At 34.5% G+C, this 17,800-nt stretch overlaps 2 protein-coding genes across 2 annotated transcripts; both read left to right on the top strand.

The window, feature by feature from the left end:
• The first annotated feature begins 6,168 nt into the window (after nt 1-6,168).
• Nucleotides 6,169-8,300, top strand: LOC113756785 (GDSL esterase/lipase At1g28570-like). The gene is made up of 3 exons (XM_027300328.1): nt 6,169-6,473; nt 7,029-7,250; nt 7,992-8,300. The coding sequence occupies exons 1-3, from the start codon at nt 6,191-6,193 to the stop codon at nt 8,150-8,152; spliced, it is 666 nt and encodes a 221-aa protein (XP_027156129.1). The 5' UTR covers nt 6,169-6,190; the 3' UTR covers nt 8,153-8,300.
• Nucleotides 8,301-17,264: 8,964 nt separating this feature from the next.
• LOC113756781 (40S ribosomal protein S4-like) lies at nt 17,265-17,781 on the top strand (the record flags this gene model as incomplete). The annotated part of the gene is made up of 2 exons (XM_027300321.1): nt 17,265-17,274; nt 17,431-17,781. Coding segments are annotated over exons 1-2 (361 nt in total), but the record flags the coding sequence as incomplete, so codon positions are not given.
• Nucleotides 17,782-17,800: the final 19 nt, after the last annotated feature.

Raw genomic sequence — 17,800 nt, 5'->3', positions numbered from 1 at the left:
CTGGTTTATTTTTTAGATGCATCTACTTAATGAAGTAAATTGATGGGTTTATGGCCCATTTTAGATCAATACAGGTTGGGGTTGTCCAATTCAAACCGATTAATGTAATTTTAACACATTTCAGTGTCTAATTGTACAAATTGGGTATCACTTTGAATTTGTTAACTAGTATAATTAAAAGAGATAAAAAATTTTCGATGGTAAATTGACATAAGAAAGTTCAATAGGCAAACCAGAAGATTTGAATTGTTTAACGCGGTCGCTTGAGATCTTTTTTTTTTTCCTTTATAAACTAAATGTGTCCTCTCAAACATATTCCATGAACAATCATCAATTTGACAAGGACTAAGATATTGAGGACAACAATTTTTTTAGTCATCATCCGACATATGAAGCTTGAGAAAAGCTGAGTTTCCCCATATATACACTAAGCACCTAGGTTTAAACCCTCAACATGATGTCCGAGAGGGACTTTAAGATGTCCTTCCTAATCGACTTGGCTAAGCTGCGTTGGCTAAGACTTTGGAAAGGTCACTCTACAAAAATTGATGACTCTAATTTGGGACTTGGTTAGCTTGTCTTGCATATCAGTTTCCCTTATAAATGCTCCTTTCTTCATTTTATTTCTTTCTAGTTCCCTCTTTGTTGTCCAACACTAGCGTTTTAGCCGATCAGAACTGACATTAGCGTCACACATCCACCCCATCACCACGCACACCAAGAACATGTTTTGTTTTTACTACATTTGAAAGTAACGAAGCTTCTTCAAAATGGTACAGCGGTTTCTACCATTTCATTGGTATTAGACTGACACACAATTGTACATGGTATTCTGCCGCACATCAAGTCAATAGGAACCAAACGACAACAACTGACAAGGGTGACTTCACCTTGAAAAATGAAGCACAAAATAAAAGAATAGAAATAAAAGATTACCGGTAACCTGATAAAGAAGTGTGCTGAGAATGGCGCACAAGATAGGCAGGTCATGAATGTGAATGTTTAGTTACATATTAAAATGATAATATTTCAATAAAAATAAATTTGGTCTCTAAAATTTATAATTTTAAGCACATTTAAAACAATTGATGGAACTTAACATTTACTCAAAATCGATTTAGCAATAAAATCCTATTTCAATTTTTCCTATACTACAACCTCCTATATCAAATGTGTATTATTATCCAATTTTAACTTATTTAATGAAGATATACTTTCTAGCTTAGATGATAATGTTGTGCCTATATTATTCTATATAAAGTACATAGTGGTTAACAACATTGTGTCATCTTATTTGAATTATTTATCTATTGAACCAAAGAAGTAAAACAATCAAAATATATTTCATAAAAAAAAGACTATAGTAGGTCAACTACATATAACCAACAGACATTTAAAATACTTTGAACTCGTGCTAAATTGCTCTCTTAGTGGGGACACAATTTATTTACTTTTCAATCTATTAAATCCAATTAATTTATTTTTCTATCTATTAAATCCAAAGTTTCAATGGAAAGTTTTAAAATAGTTACTTGGCTATTTTGTTTACCTTAATATTTTACCCTACACCTTCCCCCCGTTACCTTAATAATTTTATTGAATGATTCAAACAATTATACAAAATATTAATTTCATCTTAAATTCAACTGATAATCTATTAAAATTGAAAAAAGAAAACGAATCTGATTTACTTATAGTTCATATTCTTTATAGTTTGAATGGATATCTAATTGAGCATTTAAATATCAACACAAGTAACAAAAAAATAATAGAATTCTTTATCAATTAATTCTCCATAATGCAAAACCATACATACATATATTATGCTACATTTGAGACCAGTTATGCAAGAGTAAAAGTCTATGAGAACAAATGGGATGAATACACAAATAAAAAAAAATAAAAGAAAGAAGTTTCTTGAACTTTTGCACATTTTCAACATAATTTTAATCTAATTTGCATTTCTTTTCCTTTGAAACCATTAATATCACTATTTAAAATCTAAAATACCATGATGATCCAAATTCGAAACATTGCTATAAAAAATGCAAAGTCAAAACTATTGAGTAGTGGCAAATTGACTTTGATCCTTAATCATCATTTTTTCGTCAATTATCCTAAATATGCTTAAGATTTGAAACGTTGGGAACCAAATTTGTTTTTATCCAAACATTAATGATCAGTCCTACACACATGCAAAGTATTATAAACAAAAATTGTATTTCTTCCAAAATTTTGGATATATGTCATGTATTGATTTAAGAAATAATCTTTCCTACAATGACAGTGTATACATTATCAGCGTTGGATGAACGACAACTATGCAGAATTTGAATTTGAAATTCAATCTTTGCACACATGTCATGAATCAAACGGTGATAGTATATACACTGTTAGTATATATAAGATTTACTCTTGATTTAAATTACAACTTTTAAACTTATTTTCTTCATAATGGTTGGTTAGTAATGATTTAGTTTTAATATTATTGTGATATCATTTTCTAATAAAGTGGAGTTGATTTTGTCACTTAATCATAAATTTTTATCTCCTTTTGCCTAAAAATATGTTCAAGTTCGGGAGTAACAACTGTAAAAAGTTTTTTTATGTTGTTTGAAAGAAAATTATTCATTCATTAGTAAATTCGGGCATGTCATCTTGTATTATATTATCCATGAAAGTATATGGAATACTTTTAATGTGAAGATTGTTTGTTGTCATACTTTTAGAATAGATAATGAGGAATTATATTTTTGTATTTACACCTATTAAAAATATTGTTAACTGTATCACTACATAGTCTAATCAATACGGATATTTGATTTCAAGCATGTATACATTAGTGCAAATACCATTAGTATTACTAGTGATAAAGGGCACACTCAATCTATGTGTAATTTAAAACAATCACTTTATTTATGGAAGAAATTGGTATAAAATCTTAATAAACAAATAAACTTTGATCTTTTAAAAGCTTTTTTAATATTATTTTATGAATTAGGTAATTATAATGTTTATGGTTGTTTATCGATGAAAGTTAGTTGTGCTATTGAATGACAATACATAGACAATATGTTAATCAAATTATAAAAGTATAATTAAGTGATTATGATGATAATGTTGAAAATTTAAAAGTGACAAGTGTGGTCTAATTAAATTTCACCTATTTGCACTCCGGTTATTATGTCATCACTTTATTCTCATTAATTTGGACTAATATCATTACAAATGCATTTTTTAAACATTTATTTATGTTCTACCCTCAAATATAATAAAAGAATCATATTAATTACTTCTCATATAATAAAACAACATATTACTTCTCCTACAAATATTCTATCTCAACTAATTAATTAACCATTCGTTTACTCCTTTACAATTATTAATTCCTATGATTGGTTTAATTAATTGTACATATTATTCCAAAATTTCTTCTAAAATATTTAAATTATCTACTCTTTTGTCAATTTATGTAATTAAATGAATCAAAGTTTATCTAATTTTGCACATACATATATTATTTATTTTTTTAAATTTCTTTTTAGTTATGTATCTAACTTTGCATTTTCTTCATTATGTCTATTGTTCAGAAATTAAAAAACAATAATAATGTCTTGGGTCTTTTCACATGGGTTAACGTGGGTGAACCCACAGTGGAGGTGAACCCAAGGGATGTGACTGACAAATTGTCTTGGGTCACTTCAATGTGGAACCCACCATTACAACACTCATTTTAAGTTCCGGCAGCCATAGCCCACACCAAAAACAACCTTCAATTTTGCTTTTCCTAACCACATCCGTACCACATCAAACCACTTTACCAATGCATTGGTAGAAACCACTGTACCAATCCTTAGAATTTTCGTTGAAAGTAAATAGTAATATTTTATGTGTTTTGCACGTGATTGTGTTCTCCCAAAATTTTATATTTCTTTTTTTGCAAGGTTTTTTGTGAAATGTTGATTGTTAATATCACAATTTTTTCTTTAAAAGTGGCTTTTTGAAAATATTATTTACATTGAAACCATTGCTCTAATATTTTAAAAATATTTTTTGAATTATTTTAGATAATTTATAACTCAAAATCTGAAGAATTTAGCCAAAATTTTTGAATAATCTTAATTTCATTATAGAAAAAGCATAATATTGTAATATTTTATGCACAAAAGGTGTTAAAGAGAGAACAATATATCTAGACATCGAGCATTGGAGCAGCCAATAGAATTAAGTCAATATGAATTCTTCGAATATGAATTTTTTATATTTTTTAAGGTGTTTATTTTTGTTGGTGGTGGGATTTAAATATTCCATCATAATTATTCCTAGCTGGCTATTTATCTTCATAATTTCAATTTCCAGAGATGGTGGGCATATCATTTTTTATTCTTTTTTTTATTCCTATTTGTAATTTTATTTTTTCTTTTCTTTTATGTTATTTTGTAGTTTTTAATTTTCTTGTATTTTCTTTGTATTTTTTATTAGTAATCCATTTCAATAGTATTAATATTTTTTTAACCAACTATGTGTAGATAAAGAATTTTGGTTAGGAAGTTTTCATATTTATTGCCATCATAATACAAATATACTTAAAGTTAATAGAAGGTTGTTATATATATATGTATGTGTGCGTGTATCACCATAAATGAAATACAATGAATTACACAATAAAAGAATGAGGGCTTATTAGGAAGTACAAAACTAAAAGATAACATTATACTCACTCCAAAACACTAAGATTCACCATAGATAGATAGCCAGACAGACAAATAGATAGATAGAGAGATAGCATATGTCTGTTTGGATTGTAAGTTATTTGGGATTATTTGGGATATTTTTACTGTAACACTTTTTGTGATGTGATGTATGTGAGATAAAAAGATATTGAGAAGATAAAAAGGTGTATTGAAAATTGTAAAGATGTATTGAAAATTGTAAAGATGATGTAAACAAATAAAATTGGGAAGCAATCCAAACAAGATAATTGTGTAAGTTATTTGGAATATTTTTATTGTAGCATTTTTTGTGATGTGATGTATGTGAAATAAAAAGATAATTGGGAAGATAAAAAGGTATATTGAAAATTGTAATGATGATGTAAACAAATAAAATTGGGGAAATAATGTTCAATCCAAACAAACCGGCATGCATTATTCCCATCAAAATATCTCATATCAAAACTACCAACAAGCAGAGACTACCATTAGATTCTAAAAACTTTAACAATCAAGTTTACAGACTCAAACCAAAATATAAGAGGTTGTGAGTTCGCCCAACCCCATTGATAGCTCTAGTTATCAGCTAAGAAAAAGGGTAAAAGAAAGGTAGCAATCAAGGAAGGAGGAGAGGCGCAAAGGGATGGAAGGTAGAGTTAGGAAATGGGGGGCGAGAGGAGGCCGACGAAGAAAAGTGGAGAAGAGGGCAGGAGTTTGTCATGGGGTAGGTGACGTTTGGTTCTCTCATTATCTCGTCACTTATTATTTTTTTTCCATTTTTCTTTTGGCAAGTCAAAGGTTACTAAAGTCTTTTCAATCAATCAAGGAAGGTAAATATAATTATTAAAACATGAGAGAGGCACCTGCATATAATTAGAATAACTCTCAAGGAGGTATGAGAAATTATCTAGCCACTGGCCCTTTGGTCCAGTGGTCACCATCATTAAAGGTGATGCTGGAGGTCAGGGATTCAATCCCTACCTCCCTCAAATTTGTCACAATTTGTGGCGGTCTTAATTGAAATTATCTCAATTTTGAAATGAATAGTTGAAGTCGAATCGGGCCAACATGGCCCCATCACAAACTATCAATAGCACTAGCGGCCAGCGGGTCGTCCTGCAACCATCAACAGGGAAATGGCTACACAAGAGTGCAAAATTTAGAAAAGGATTGTAAAAAGCGACCTTTCATTCAAAAAAAAAAACGTAAAAACTTTATTTTACGCCTCCACGAGATAGCTCGGATGGTATGCTCCCCCTCTTAGGTATGGCCACTTACCTACAGAGTTCGAGTCCCGTGACTTACGTCTTCGGTGTGGTGGAGCCTCCTCTTCCGGAGCGTAGGGGGATTAGTCCCCCGTAAGGATTGACCTGGATACCCCTGTGTCGAAAAAAAAATAAAATAAAATAAAAACTTTATTTTAAGTGCTTTCCGGGGCACTATAAGTAAGGTGGTTTCAGTCACAAAAATAGGTAGACATGGCATCTTCCTCATCAGCTCTTCTGAAAACCCTCCCATTCTGTTTCGCCATTCTCGTAGTATTATTATTGACTCCCCTTCAAATTGCTTCGGCCTGTTACACATCCATCTATGCCTTTGGTGATTCTCTCTCAGATGCTGGAAATTACATCCACATTTATCAACAAATGTTTCCAGGGACCCATAAACTTCCCCGCTATGCCTCACCCCCTTATGGAGAGACCTACTTTCATCATCCCACTGGTCGAACTTCTGACGGTCGAACAATCATAGACTTCATGGGTTAGTGCTTCATATATACACAAGCAATTCACTCTTTAATTATCGCATTGCCCTCAAATTATATGTCTTTTCTATTCTAATTTTCCCAAAATAAAAGACAAAATTCTAAAGATTTCGTTGTCTGTAAAATTGTTACTACCTACTGTTACCTACGTTCCAATGGGACGTGATCAGACTAATATGCATATCCGCCACCACTTTGTGCTAGAAAGACCTGCATAAGAAATACTGCTACATTGTTTTTCCTTTGTTTTGTTCAGAAACTGTATCCTTCGTTAAACTTCTGCCCCCAAACTTAAGATTATGGAACTCGGTAGCCATCATTGTCATACATTTCATTTTTGGTCCCAAGACATTATTAGAGATTCCAGCTGGTTACCGGTCCTCCTGACATTTCCAACAATAATGAGTAAGCGTGGAGTGCTTAGCATTTTTCTTGTGGAGTGTCAATATCGTCAGTCTTCATACATATAGTTTTCGGTTCCAATACAAAATTCGTGTGGTAAAGAGTCTAGATCATTGCCGGATATTTAACGCCGGCATTCTCTTTTGCAGCTGAGTATTATGGGCTTCCACTCATACCACCATATATTAGGGGCGTGAACCAAAGTAGCTCAAACTTTGGTGCCGGCATCAATTTTGCAGTTGTGGGAGCTCCAGCACTTGATGTTGGTTTTTATGAAGAAAGAGGAATCCATTTTACTACGTCTAATATCTCCATGAGAACTCAACTGAGCTGGTTCAAAGGAGTACTGCCCTCTCTTTGTAGATCATCAAGTAAGACTTCTTGGCGAGAAAATAGTTAGCGACATACTAAACTAACTAATACTAGTTATTATTAGTCCGAAACTGATTTGCTTACACTTTTCAAGCGAAAGTAGGTTTTCATGTTGGCGTTAAATTTCAAGAAGAGATTCCACCAAACCATATATTACACTTTGTGTTAAATAATGTATTAGGTTACACTCGTCCATTCATCTAAACTTAATAGGTTCATAGGGACAAGTATAATTTTGAAATATGGGATAACTTGGGAGATACATCCAAAGGTGAATAGACCCGATTTATGTAAATTTAGTGGTTCAAAATTTATTGCACTATTTTATCAATTTAAGTATTAAAGATATGATAAAATTTGGATCACTAGGTCTTTAAAATCGGCTCTACCCAAATTTTTGCCTCATCCAATACCAGGTGCTCAAGTCATAAGCACCTATATCTTTGCAATCTTGTTCTACCACCTCAAAGGCTAAAAGGGGAAACCACAGACCCCATGTATCACGGGCCAATCATAAGAATACTTTTGCAATTATATATGTTGAAATTGACTCTAGTGTTTACCTTAGAGGGGTTTAGATATTTGACAACATGCTGATGACATACTATGCCTTTTTTTTTTTCAAAGTTCTATTGAACAAGCTTTAATTCAATGCTCCTTCAATTGGAAGGTTTATTTGTCTGAAAAATTGAACTTAGCTAAGCTATTCGAGTATATCGGTATGCTATCACTCTTTGCAGGCTGTAGGGAACTTTTTAATAGCTCACTGATTGTTATGGGACCTTTCGGTGGCAACGACTATGGCCATTCCTTCCTTCAAGGAAGAAGTTTGGAGGAGACAAAAACTTTGGTTCCTCTGGTTATTAATGCCATTAGCATTTCTATTCAAGTAAGAATCTGATATTTTTTGTGTCTTAGGTTGGTTTTCTTGAAATGAATAAAAAAAAAAAAGAGAGAGAAATTGTTTCTCACCAAAGTGCCAAGTAGCATTTTCACTTTCACAATTTTCCAATTCCATATATTGAAATGACCCAACTGAAACAAATTAAAATTTGACTAATCGAATATAAAGTTTTGGTGTAAAAAATGATGCTCGTAAAACTCTCTTTTTTTTTTCTCTCTTTTTGATGGAAACGAAGGGGCAGTTGTAGCTATCCAGAGAGAGAGAAAAAAAAAATGCATGGAAGGCAGGGGAGGTTAGGAGAGGGAGGGGGGAACTAAAGACATTGAGGTTGGACCCTCTTTCTAACGCCAGGGACAAAAGAAGAATCTCTCTGTACATGGCTCATCCTTATGTTATATATGCCAATGAATAGTACTAAAGCCTTTTGGGTACCACAAGATTTTTTTTGTTCAAGGGAGGCTCGCGACAAAGGAAAAGGAGGAAGGAGGAAGGATTTGAGAGTCAAGTCAAGAACTTTGCAGCTGCTAACTCATGTCCTTGAGTTAATAGCCTAACCAAAACGTTAATCCAAAGAATAGATATGATAATTGTAACCACACTACAAGAATTTTGGTCATCAGTGATAACTACTTTTCGTCACAAATAATCAAAAAGTCGTCACTGATGACCATTATTGACAACATTTCAGTTGTCGCAAGGTCGTCACTGAATCTCCGTCGGTAAAAGTATACAGTGACGACTTTAAAGTCGTCAGTAAATAGAACCTTTTTTATGACAATCTATGTCGTCAGTAAAAGATGAAAGTATACAGTGACGACCTTAGAGTCGTCACTGAATGAAACTTTTTATGACAATATATGTCATCAGTAAAATCTATAAATCTAGTGACAACACCTTCTCTTGTCAGTGATGCAAGTGATGCATGAAGGCACGATAGTGAAGGCATAGGGGAATTAGTGACAACTTTGTTGTCAATAAACCCCTGATCAACTGTGGCAACAATCCCTTATCAATAGACAGTTTTGATTGAGTGACAATAACAATTGTCAATAAAGACATCCTGCCTAGAAAAATACTACTCATTTACAACACCTTACACATGACTTTCCTACTACAATAATATCTAAAAAATGAAAATATCAGCAATGTTTAATAAATAACAAATGTAGGCACCCGTTACAATAGAATATGCCAAAATAATATATTAAATATTCAAATGTCATAAATAAGTGCAACATCATAGTACAAATAGTTTCATAAGTTTGAGTAGAACAAATACTACTCATATAAGTCAAGGCTGCACTAAAAAACATATTCCAAGTCCCAAAACATATCCTGCGCTTCTGAAACATTTTCTAAACTTAAGACAGCACTATAACCACAGTTTTTGAGCCGACATGTAAGCCGTACTGCTAATCTTCTTCGAAACCTCCAAAATGAGCAATGTATCTGCAATAAAGTAGTAAAGTTATTAGTAAAGTTATCAGGTGACAAAAGCAAAACAGTCTCTAATTGCTAAATAAACAACAAAAGTAACAAGCATTCACTAATCTGATACCACCGTAATGAATGCAGCAATTGCAGGAGACAAAGTCATCCAAAGACAAGTGTGTTGTGATGTGAAAATTTGCTAACCGCAGACGACAAGACACTCGTAAATATTTTGTTTTGTAAATACTATAAAAACATGTATTGTCCTTTCAGGTCTAGCTTCTCTCTGTCTCTCTCTCTCCCTTTGTAAGTAAAGTACATGACACCACATTTTTGGTCTCGGCAAACAGAAAATTATTTTTTCTTTTTCTTTTTCTTTTTTTGGGGGGTGGGACCTAAGCAGAACTTCAGTAGAATCCTATTGGTAGATTTACTCTAGATTGAGATTTAATTAGTCTCATCTGTTACGTATGTTTTGCTGAACCATTCTAATTGCTTTATTAGACTAAACAGATATGTTACTATTTACTGGCTTGCTTACTGGTAATCAAATCCAACTTGCTGGCATCCGGAAAAACAATAAAAAAAAAATTCAATGGCTAGTAAAATTAGCCATAAGCAACTAACCCAAGATAATTGTATGAATTTGGTATCGTCGGTTCCAAAAAATCCAAGAATCAAATCAAAATTTCTTTGAGAAGAAACATAAATTTTTTTTTACACATCTATTTTGAGAGTTTTCAAGAATTCGATCAACCAAAACTTAGGCAAAACAAGATTATGGTATGAGGGCACCGTAATGAATGCAGCAATTGCAAAACAGAAAAACTAGAATCAGGACACCACATAGCAAATCATTAGGCTTAACTGGAAATTGCATGAAATTAATGTTTAGCAAGTATTCAAAAAGCTAAATCAGTATTTTGTTTTTGCTGTTCATTCCTAACCTAAATTAGTAAGCAGATATCAAATCTTCCTACTCTGTCCACAACGACCAGTAGTGACATAGACACTACACTAGTTTGTGTTCAAAACACTGAGAATAATAAGTGGCACCTACAAGAATGAAAGGGAGAGACAGGTCCAGAATTGCCATGAACCTTTGAAACCTGCAAGATGCAAGCGTTTCTGTATCTTGACCATAAAACGTCTTAAACATGACAATATTTTAAGTTTTTAGCTAACTCATTGGCCAAATGACAATAATAATCTTTTCTATTCTTTAGCCCTTCTGTGCTCCTCAAATTAATATCATGAAACAGAAACACTATTGAAGCTTTTTTTTGTGTAATGTTATTGTTTCATGATAACAAAGCTATGATAAAGCCACAAATGTACTCCCAAGATCAAAACACCATCTGATTAGAACCTTGTGTTGACAGAAGTAATTCTTAAATGTCCCTCCTCAGTCTTGATATTACAAGTTAATATTGTCACCTACCAATAACTAAATTGCAATAACGTATGTTAACTTTAAACCATAGCAGCCATTATATCTATTTCGACAAGTATATATAGTTGAAAATTGCTTACCAATCAGTTCGTTCAGATGTGCCTTCATCGTCTTACTTGTTGGCTTGCAGCTGTGCTTTCAAAGATTTAAGGAGATCTTGCATTTCACTTTGTTGGTTCTGCATTTCACTTTGCTGGTTCACAAGCTTCTCCATAAGTTGTTGTTGAGATTGGACTGTTATTTCCAACTCAGCTGAGCGCTTCTCCGCTTGTTCTGCTCTTTTCTTGAAATCATCTATCTCTGCAAGCTTTTGGGCAATTATTCCAGCTTTGGAGGGACCACGGCCATGTACGTATCCGGTTACACGTCCAGTTACTTCAATGGAAATGTCTTCTTCAGTCCTATTTGCACCACTGGATTCAGATTCCAACTTTTTCTCCTTCATCATGCTCTGTCACAAAGGTAAATTCTGAAGTTAGACTTTCATAAGAGTTGTACAACAATATACCATGTACCAATTCCATTTTTCTTACTAAGTTCATAGCAGATGTTTCGTCAACCATTGCATTCTTCTTCTTGCTGTAATGGGTGATGTCATAAAGTTCTATTGGTCCAACTTCCCTCCCTTCTTGTGCTTCCTGTTACAATAAGAAGTTAAATAACCTGCCTAAACAATCCAAAAGACATGTCTTCAAGATAATCAAATACCCGGTCAGCTTTATGACGAAGAAAGGATTTTGTTCCAGCTGTATGAGCAGTTTTTTGCTTTGATCTATTGATCTTGTTCCTCTCACTTATCTTCTGCACTTATCAAGTTCAGCCGTGATCAAAATTTAACACACAAAAAACATGAGAAAGAACAATAGTAAATGATCAAAAGTCGGCGTCTATACCATAAAATTTAGACTACAGAAATAGTCACAAAGGTAAATCCAATCAGATTCTTCAACATATTGTGGACGATTTGCAAGTGCTTCCTCTTTTGTACTAAATTTCTTGAAAATCTTGTGAAAATTGTATCGTCGACTTCTGTACTGTGTATTTAACTGCTTAAGAAGTGCTGGCTTAACATGTTCTCCTTCATCATAAGCAAAACTATTCTGAAATATGAGTGAAAAATTTATTGTAAATGTCAGAAAAAGTGCATAAATGTCCTGTTGCAGAACTAGTTGTTACCAAGTCAAGAAGAAAAACAAGCCTTCAAAACAATTTCACTTACATTAACAAGTTTTAGCATTCCTTCTCTATCAGAGCTGGCCAGTTTGGACCATTTTTCTGCTTTCCATTTGCCATATTTACGAATGACACAACTTGCCTCTGAGATGTACTGTTGTGCCCCTTCTCCAATTACTCTTCCACTAACTTCAGAGACCTGGACTTTTACCTTTTTGCCGGCCTTCTTTTCCTTGGACAGTGCAATATTGCGAGTATATCCTCTTTTCCTAGTTACATTGATACCACCTACCCAAAACATAGTACACAGTTATGAATGTGAGTGGAAAAATCTGAAATGAAATTAGCTGTGTAATATAAATTACAAGTAAATCTCATATACCGGTATCATTCTGTTGAACATCATCGCTCTCATTAATCCGGTCACTTCCACAACCAATGGACTGGTTAGATCCGACTTGTACTGAAGTAGGAGTAGTATTTTGCTGCTCAATAGATGTAGGAGTTGTCAACTCATGTCTTGATGATCCTGTAGCAGTTTTGCGACCATTTGAGGTAGTAGGATCCTAAAATCCAGCCAACTACACATTAGAAATGTATTTTTCAAATATTGCCAACTACCAAAAGTAAGAACTAACCTCAGTCTCATCAAATAGGCGAATTTGAACTGACTTTCTAGATAGGCTGAGTTGTACACCATTATTGGCATTGCTAGCCAGACTATCTTTTGGGCCACCAACTTGCTATTCAGCAGGTAAGAAATACACAGCAGGTTTAGATGCTTAATTGTTTAAAACCAATGGTATAAAGAAGTGAAGGTACAAGTACATAGCAAAGTCAATTTTCATCACCTGTTCACCTATTTTTTCTCTAGCTTCTGCTGCATTAGGTATTTCAGCACCTCGAGTTGGTCGCATAGGACATTTTCCTTTCTTCCCTGGCCCAGCCATGTAACTACATGATAAAAAGATATCAATCAGCCATGCATTTAGACTAAATATGTCTAAAATGCCAGGACAAGGTACAATTACCAGCATGCTCACCCGAAGGAGGAACTTAATTAATATGCCTTGTATTTTACAATAGATATTGCAAATTAGAAGATAAGAGTGACTAAAAATAATTCAAGACAAGAAATACACTTGATTTGAACCAAAAGTTACATTGTAACTATAAATAGAAACTGAAAATGTTATTTACAACATCGTTTAGTCAGACTCATAGTCATCACTTTCTACAAATTTTTCACTTTCATCTTCACTCGAGCTCAATTGCTGAATCTCATCATCATCAACAAAAAAATCATCCATTTTCCTGGCATGTTTAGCTGAAGAATCAGAATTTAGGATGCCAGTTTCTACAGCTTCATCAGCTAGCATATCACCTCTTTTCAAGTTAGACAAATCGACATTCTCTTGAACCCCAATTAGGTCTTCAAGATAATCTTCTTGGTAAACTTGTTCTTCTTCACATGATTTATCCTCATCCTTTTCAAGAACAGCATATGATGAACGTGGACAGACTGACTCGACAACATGCCAATCACCTCCAAGCCTCATATCCTTTACGTAAAAGACCTGTTCGGCTTGGGAAGCGAATACAAATGGCTGGTCTATATACCATTTTTTTGACAAATTGACGCTGCTTAGATTACTCTGTTTGTCTATTTTAAGACATGAGCTATTTTTCAAGTCCCACCAATCACACTTGAACAGAACTACTCGGCTTTGACTGAAGGAGTATTCAACCTCTAAGATATCTGTAATAGCACCATAGAAGTTTATTTCTACATCAGCATGCTCACCCTTCACCATAATGCCACTATTCTGGGTTTTTCTGTCTACCTCACGTGTTTTGGTATGAAATCTAAACCCATTGACATTACAACCAGGATATTTGATCACTCTAAAATCCAGTCCTTTGGCCAAAGACAACAATTCATCACAGCATCTGCCTTGTGTATGCATGTAAGTGACCTATATGACCCAAATAAGAAATTAGAATGACTGAACAAATTAACAACTATATAAATACCACAAGTTTTCTAGTAGTTTGTTCCATACTTACACGATCTTCAAACCACTTTGGAAACTCTAAATCGTGCATCTGCTCTACATTCGACACATTTTGCTGCTGAAGCAATTCTTTGTGCATCCTATACAATAGTATTATTAGTTATCTATGTGCTACGGTTAGTGCTAAAATTGACTAAACATATAACACTTCTCATATACATAAGGTAATAAATTTATTACCTTATGTAATCATCAATTTCTTCACAATTTTTCAAGATGAATAAATGTATTTTCATCAACTCTGATTCACTTAAGCAACAAAATGTTGCTGCCCCAAAAGGCCGAGCCATTCCAGAAAAAATAGACAACTTTCCAGTAGCCTCAAAGCGTTCGATGTTTCTTTCTGGTTCATTAAATATTGTAGGAACATTGTGCAAGTACCTGGAAATGAATGTTAGACATTCATCATCCAAGTAACGCTCAACAATGCATACTTCCGGTCGAGCTCTGTTGTGCACATAACCTTTGTATTGACCCATTTTTCTGTGTCACAAAAATGCAGCCATAAGATGTCACAGCAGTACGACCCTATGAAGCAAAAGAAGATTCAGTCTTAAAATAGCCTTTACACTACCTCTCAAATGGGAACATCCACCGGTATTGTGCTGGGCCAGCAAGTTTTGCTTCAGCAGGTAAATGGACCATTAAATGGACCATTACATCGAAGAAATTTGGAGGGAAAATTTTTTCAAGTTTGCAGAGTATTACAACAATGTTTTTCTCCTGTGCATCTAACTCATCTACATAAAGAGTCCTGGAACAAATTTTCCTAAAAAAATTGCTTAGTTCTACCAAAGTTTGGGAAACATCCTTTGGCAGCATGCCTCTAATTGCTAATGGAAGTAGACGTTGCAAGAATACATGATAATCATGACTCTTCATCCCTGAAATTTGGCACTCTTTTGGCTTAACACAATGAGATATGTTTGAGGCAAATCCATCGGGGAACTTGAGTGAGCTCAAAAACTGGCATAGTTTTTGTTTTTCGCTGCGTGAAAGAGTGTAGCATGCAGCGGGCATCACCTTTGAATCCCCTTGAGTTTGAAGATGCAATTCTTCCCTCAATCTCATTTCCTTCAAATCCTCTCTAGCTTGCCAAGTGTCCCTATTTTTGTGTCCCGTACCCATCACTGTAGCCAACAAAATTTCACACACATTCTTCACGATATGCATAATGTCCAAGTTGTGTCTAATTTTGTTAGTACTCCAATATGGCAGCTCAAAAAAAATGCTTTTCTTCAACCAATTTGACTGATTTTGCATGCGTTTTCTTTTCTTCTCTTTAAGCAATTCAGGTGCCTTACCAAACACCATTTGATCAAACTCTTGAAGTTGTTCAAAGATTTCTTCACCGGATAAAGTTCTAACAGGCTGTCTAAGATCACTCTTGCCATTAAATGACTTTCTTTCTCTGCGCCATTTATGGTCCGCTGGCAAAAATCGCCGGTGCCCCATATAGCAACATTTTAATCCATTTCTCAGATATACACTGGTTGTATCATCTAAACAAATAGGACAGGCCTTATAACCTTTCGTACTCCACCCTGACAAATAGGCATATGCTGGAAAATCACTTATAGTCCACAATAGAGCAGCCCGTAACATAAATTTTTCTCCCACGGCTGCATCATAAGTCTCAAAGCCAGTGTCAAAAAACTCTTTCAACTCATCAATTAGAGGCCTAAAAAATATATCCATATCATTTCCTATGCACTTAGGACCTGGAATAATCATTGATAACAGGAAAAAAGGGTCCTTTAAGCATTTCCAAGGTGGTAGATTGTAAGGAACAAGGATTACAGGCCATATACTATATGCATTATTCATGTTTCCATAGGGATTGAAACCATCAGTTGAAAGCCCCAACCTAACATTACGAGGATCTTCGGCAAAAGATGGGTGACTGTTATCAAACTCCTTCCAAGCTATTGAGTCAGCAGGGTGTGTCATTGTGTTTTCCTTGGGAACGCGTCTCTCTTTATGCCACCTCATATCTTGAGCTATCTCCTTGTTTATGAATAGTCTTTGCAACCTTGACTTTAAGGGGAAATAGCGAAGCACTTTTCTAGGAATTTTAGAACCCGGGGATTTATAACGAGGTGCTTTACATTTTTCATTTGGGCAGTGATCGAGGCTTTCATTTTCTTTCCAATAAAGTGCACAATCATTTTCACATGCATGTATTTTTTCACACTTGAGTCCTAGCTCACGAATTAAATTTTTTGCATCATAGTATGAGCTAGGAATTGATGCCATGGGGAAGACTTGAATGAGGAATTTCAGCAGCATATCGATGGATTTGCAAGTCCACCGATTCATAGTTTTCAAATGAAGGATATGGACAACAAAGGAAAGTTTTGAGTACTTATCACAACCCGGGTAGAGACTTTTTTCAGCTTCAGATAATAATCTAAGAAACTTACTTGCTTCCCCCTCTTGCTTATTTGGTATATCCCTATTATGTTCCCCCGAATTTCTCCAATTCTCGCCAAAGTTTGCAGTACCAACGTCATTTAACATTTCTTGAATATCATCTGACTCACTGTTTTCTTCATCTAAAACTATGTTATCATCTTCATCCTCATCAGAATCCTCAAACCTTTCACCATGATATACCCACCTAGTATAGCTCTCAACAATTCCCCCACACAAATGACTTTTCATGACCTCCATAGTTTGATCCTCAAAGTTGTTGCACCCTTTACATGGACAAGGGAGCTTATATGTGGGATCCTTGCCTAAATAAGCGAACTGAACGAATTCTTTCACTCCTGCCAAATATCTAGGATGCAAGTAATCTTTAATTGTCATCCAACTCCTATCCATGTTTTTTCAAAAGCACCGTTGATCCTAACACAAAAAAATATGCAACCATGATATTACAACAACACATATAATAAATATAGGAAATTAATCTTCCCATACAACAATAATAAAAATTAAACAAAATACAACACAGCTATTACTAAATTCAAACATGTCACAATGTAAGCATGTGAGGAGGCTGTGTGCAATGCAAAACACAATGTAAGGCAGATAGGAATTAATTCTGGAGTCTTGTGAGATTTTCTTGGCAAGCACTACTGTATCCCGGGCCACACAGACAATGATCACCATATCAGCTTAGTTAACAACATAGCCAGGGCCAGCTAATCAAACCAGAAGTTTCAGGGATGAGGAGGCAAAGTTTAAGCTGTGTAAGGTTCGATCAGTACAGTTTGGACAGAAGGGCAAGCCATACCTGAATACCTATGATGGTCATACCATTCGTTACCCAGACCCACTCATCAAGGCCAATGACACCATCAAACTTGACCTGGAGAACAACAAGATTACTGAATTCATCAAGTTTGATGTTGGGAATGTTGTCATGGTGACTGGGGGAAGGAACAGAGGTTGGGTTGGAGTAATCAAGAATAGAGAGAAACATAAGGGAAGCTTTGAGACCATCCATGTCCAAGATGCCACAGGTCACGAGTTTGCTACTCGTCTTGGTAATGTCTTCATCATTGG

Source organism: Coffea eugenioides, unplaced genomic scaffold, assembly GCF_003713205.1.
Source record: "Coffea eugenioides isolate CCC68of unplaced genomic scaffold, Ceug_1.0 ScVebR1_2485;HRSCAF=3517, whole genome shotgun sequence".
NCBI lineage: Eukaryota > Viridiplantae > Streptophyta > Magnoliopsida > Gentianales > Rubiaceae > Coffea > Coffea eugenioides.
The sequence above is the reverse complement of the archived record's forward strand: the minus strand, read 5'-3'. Positions and strand labels throughout refer to the sequence as shown.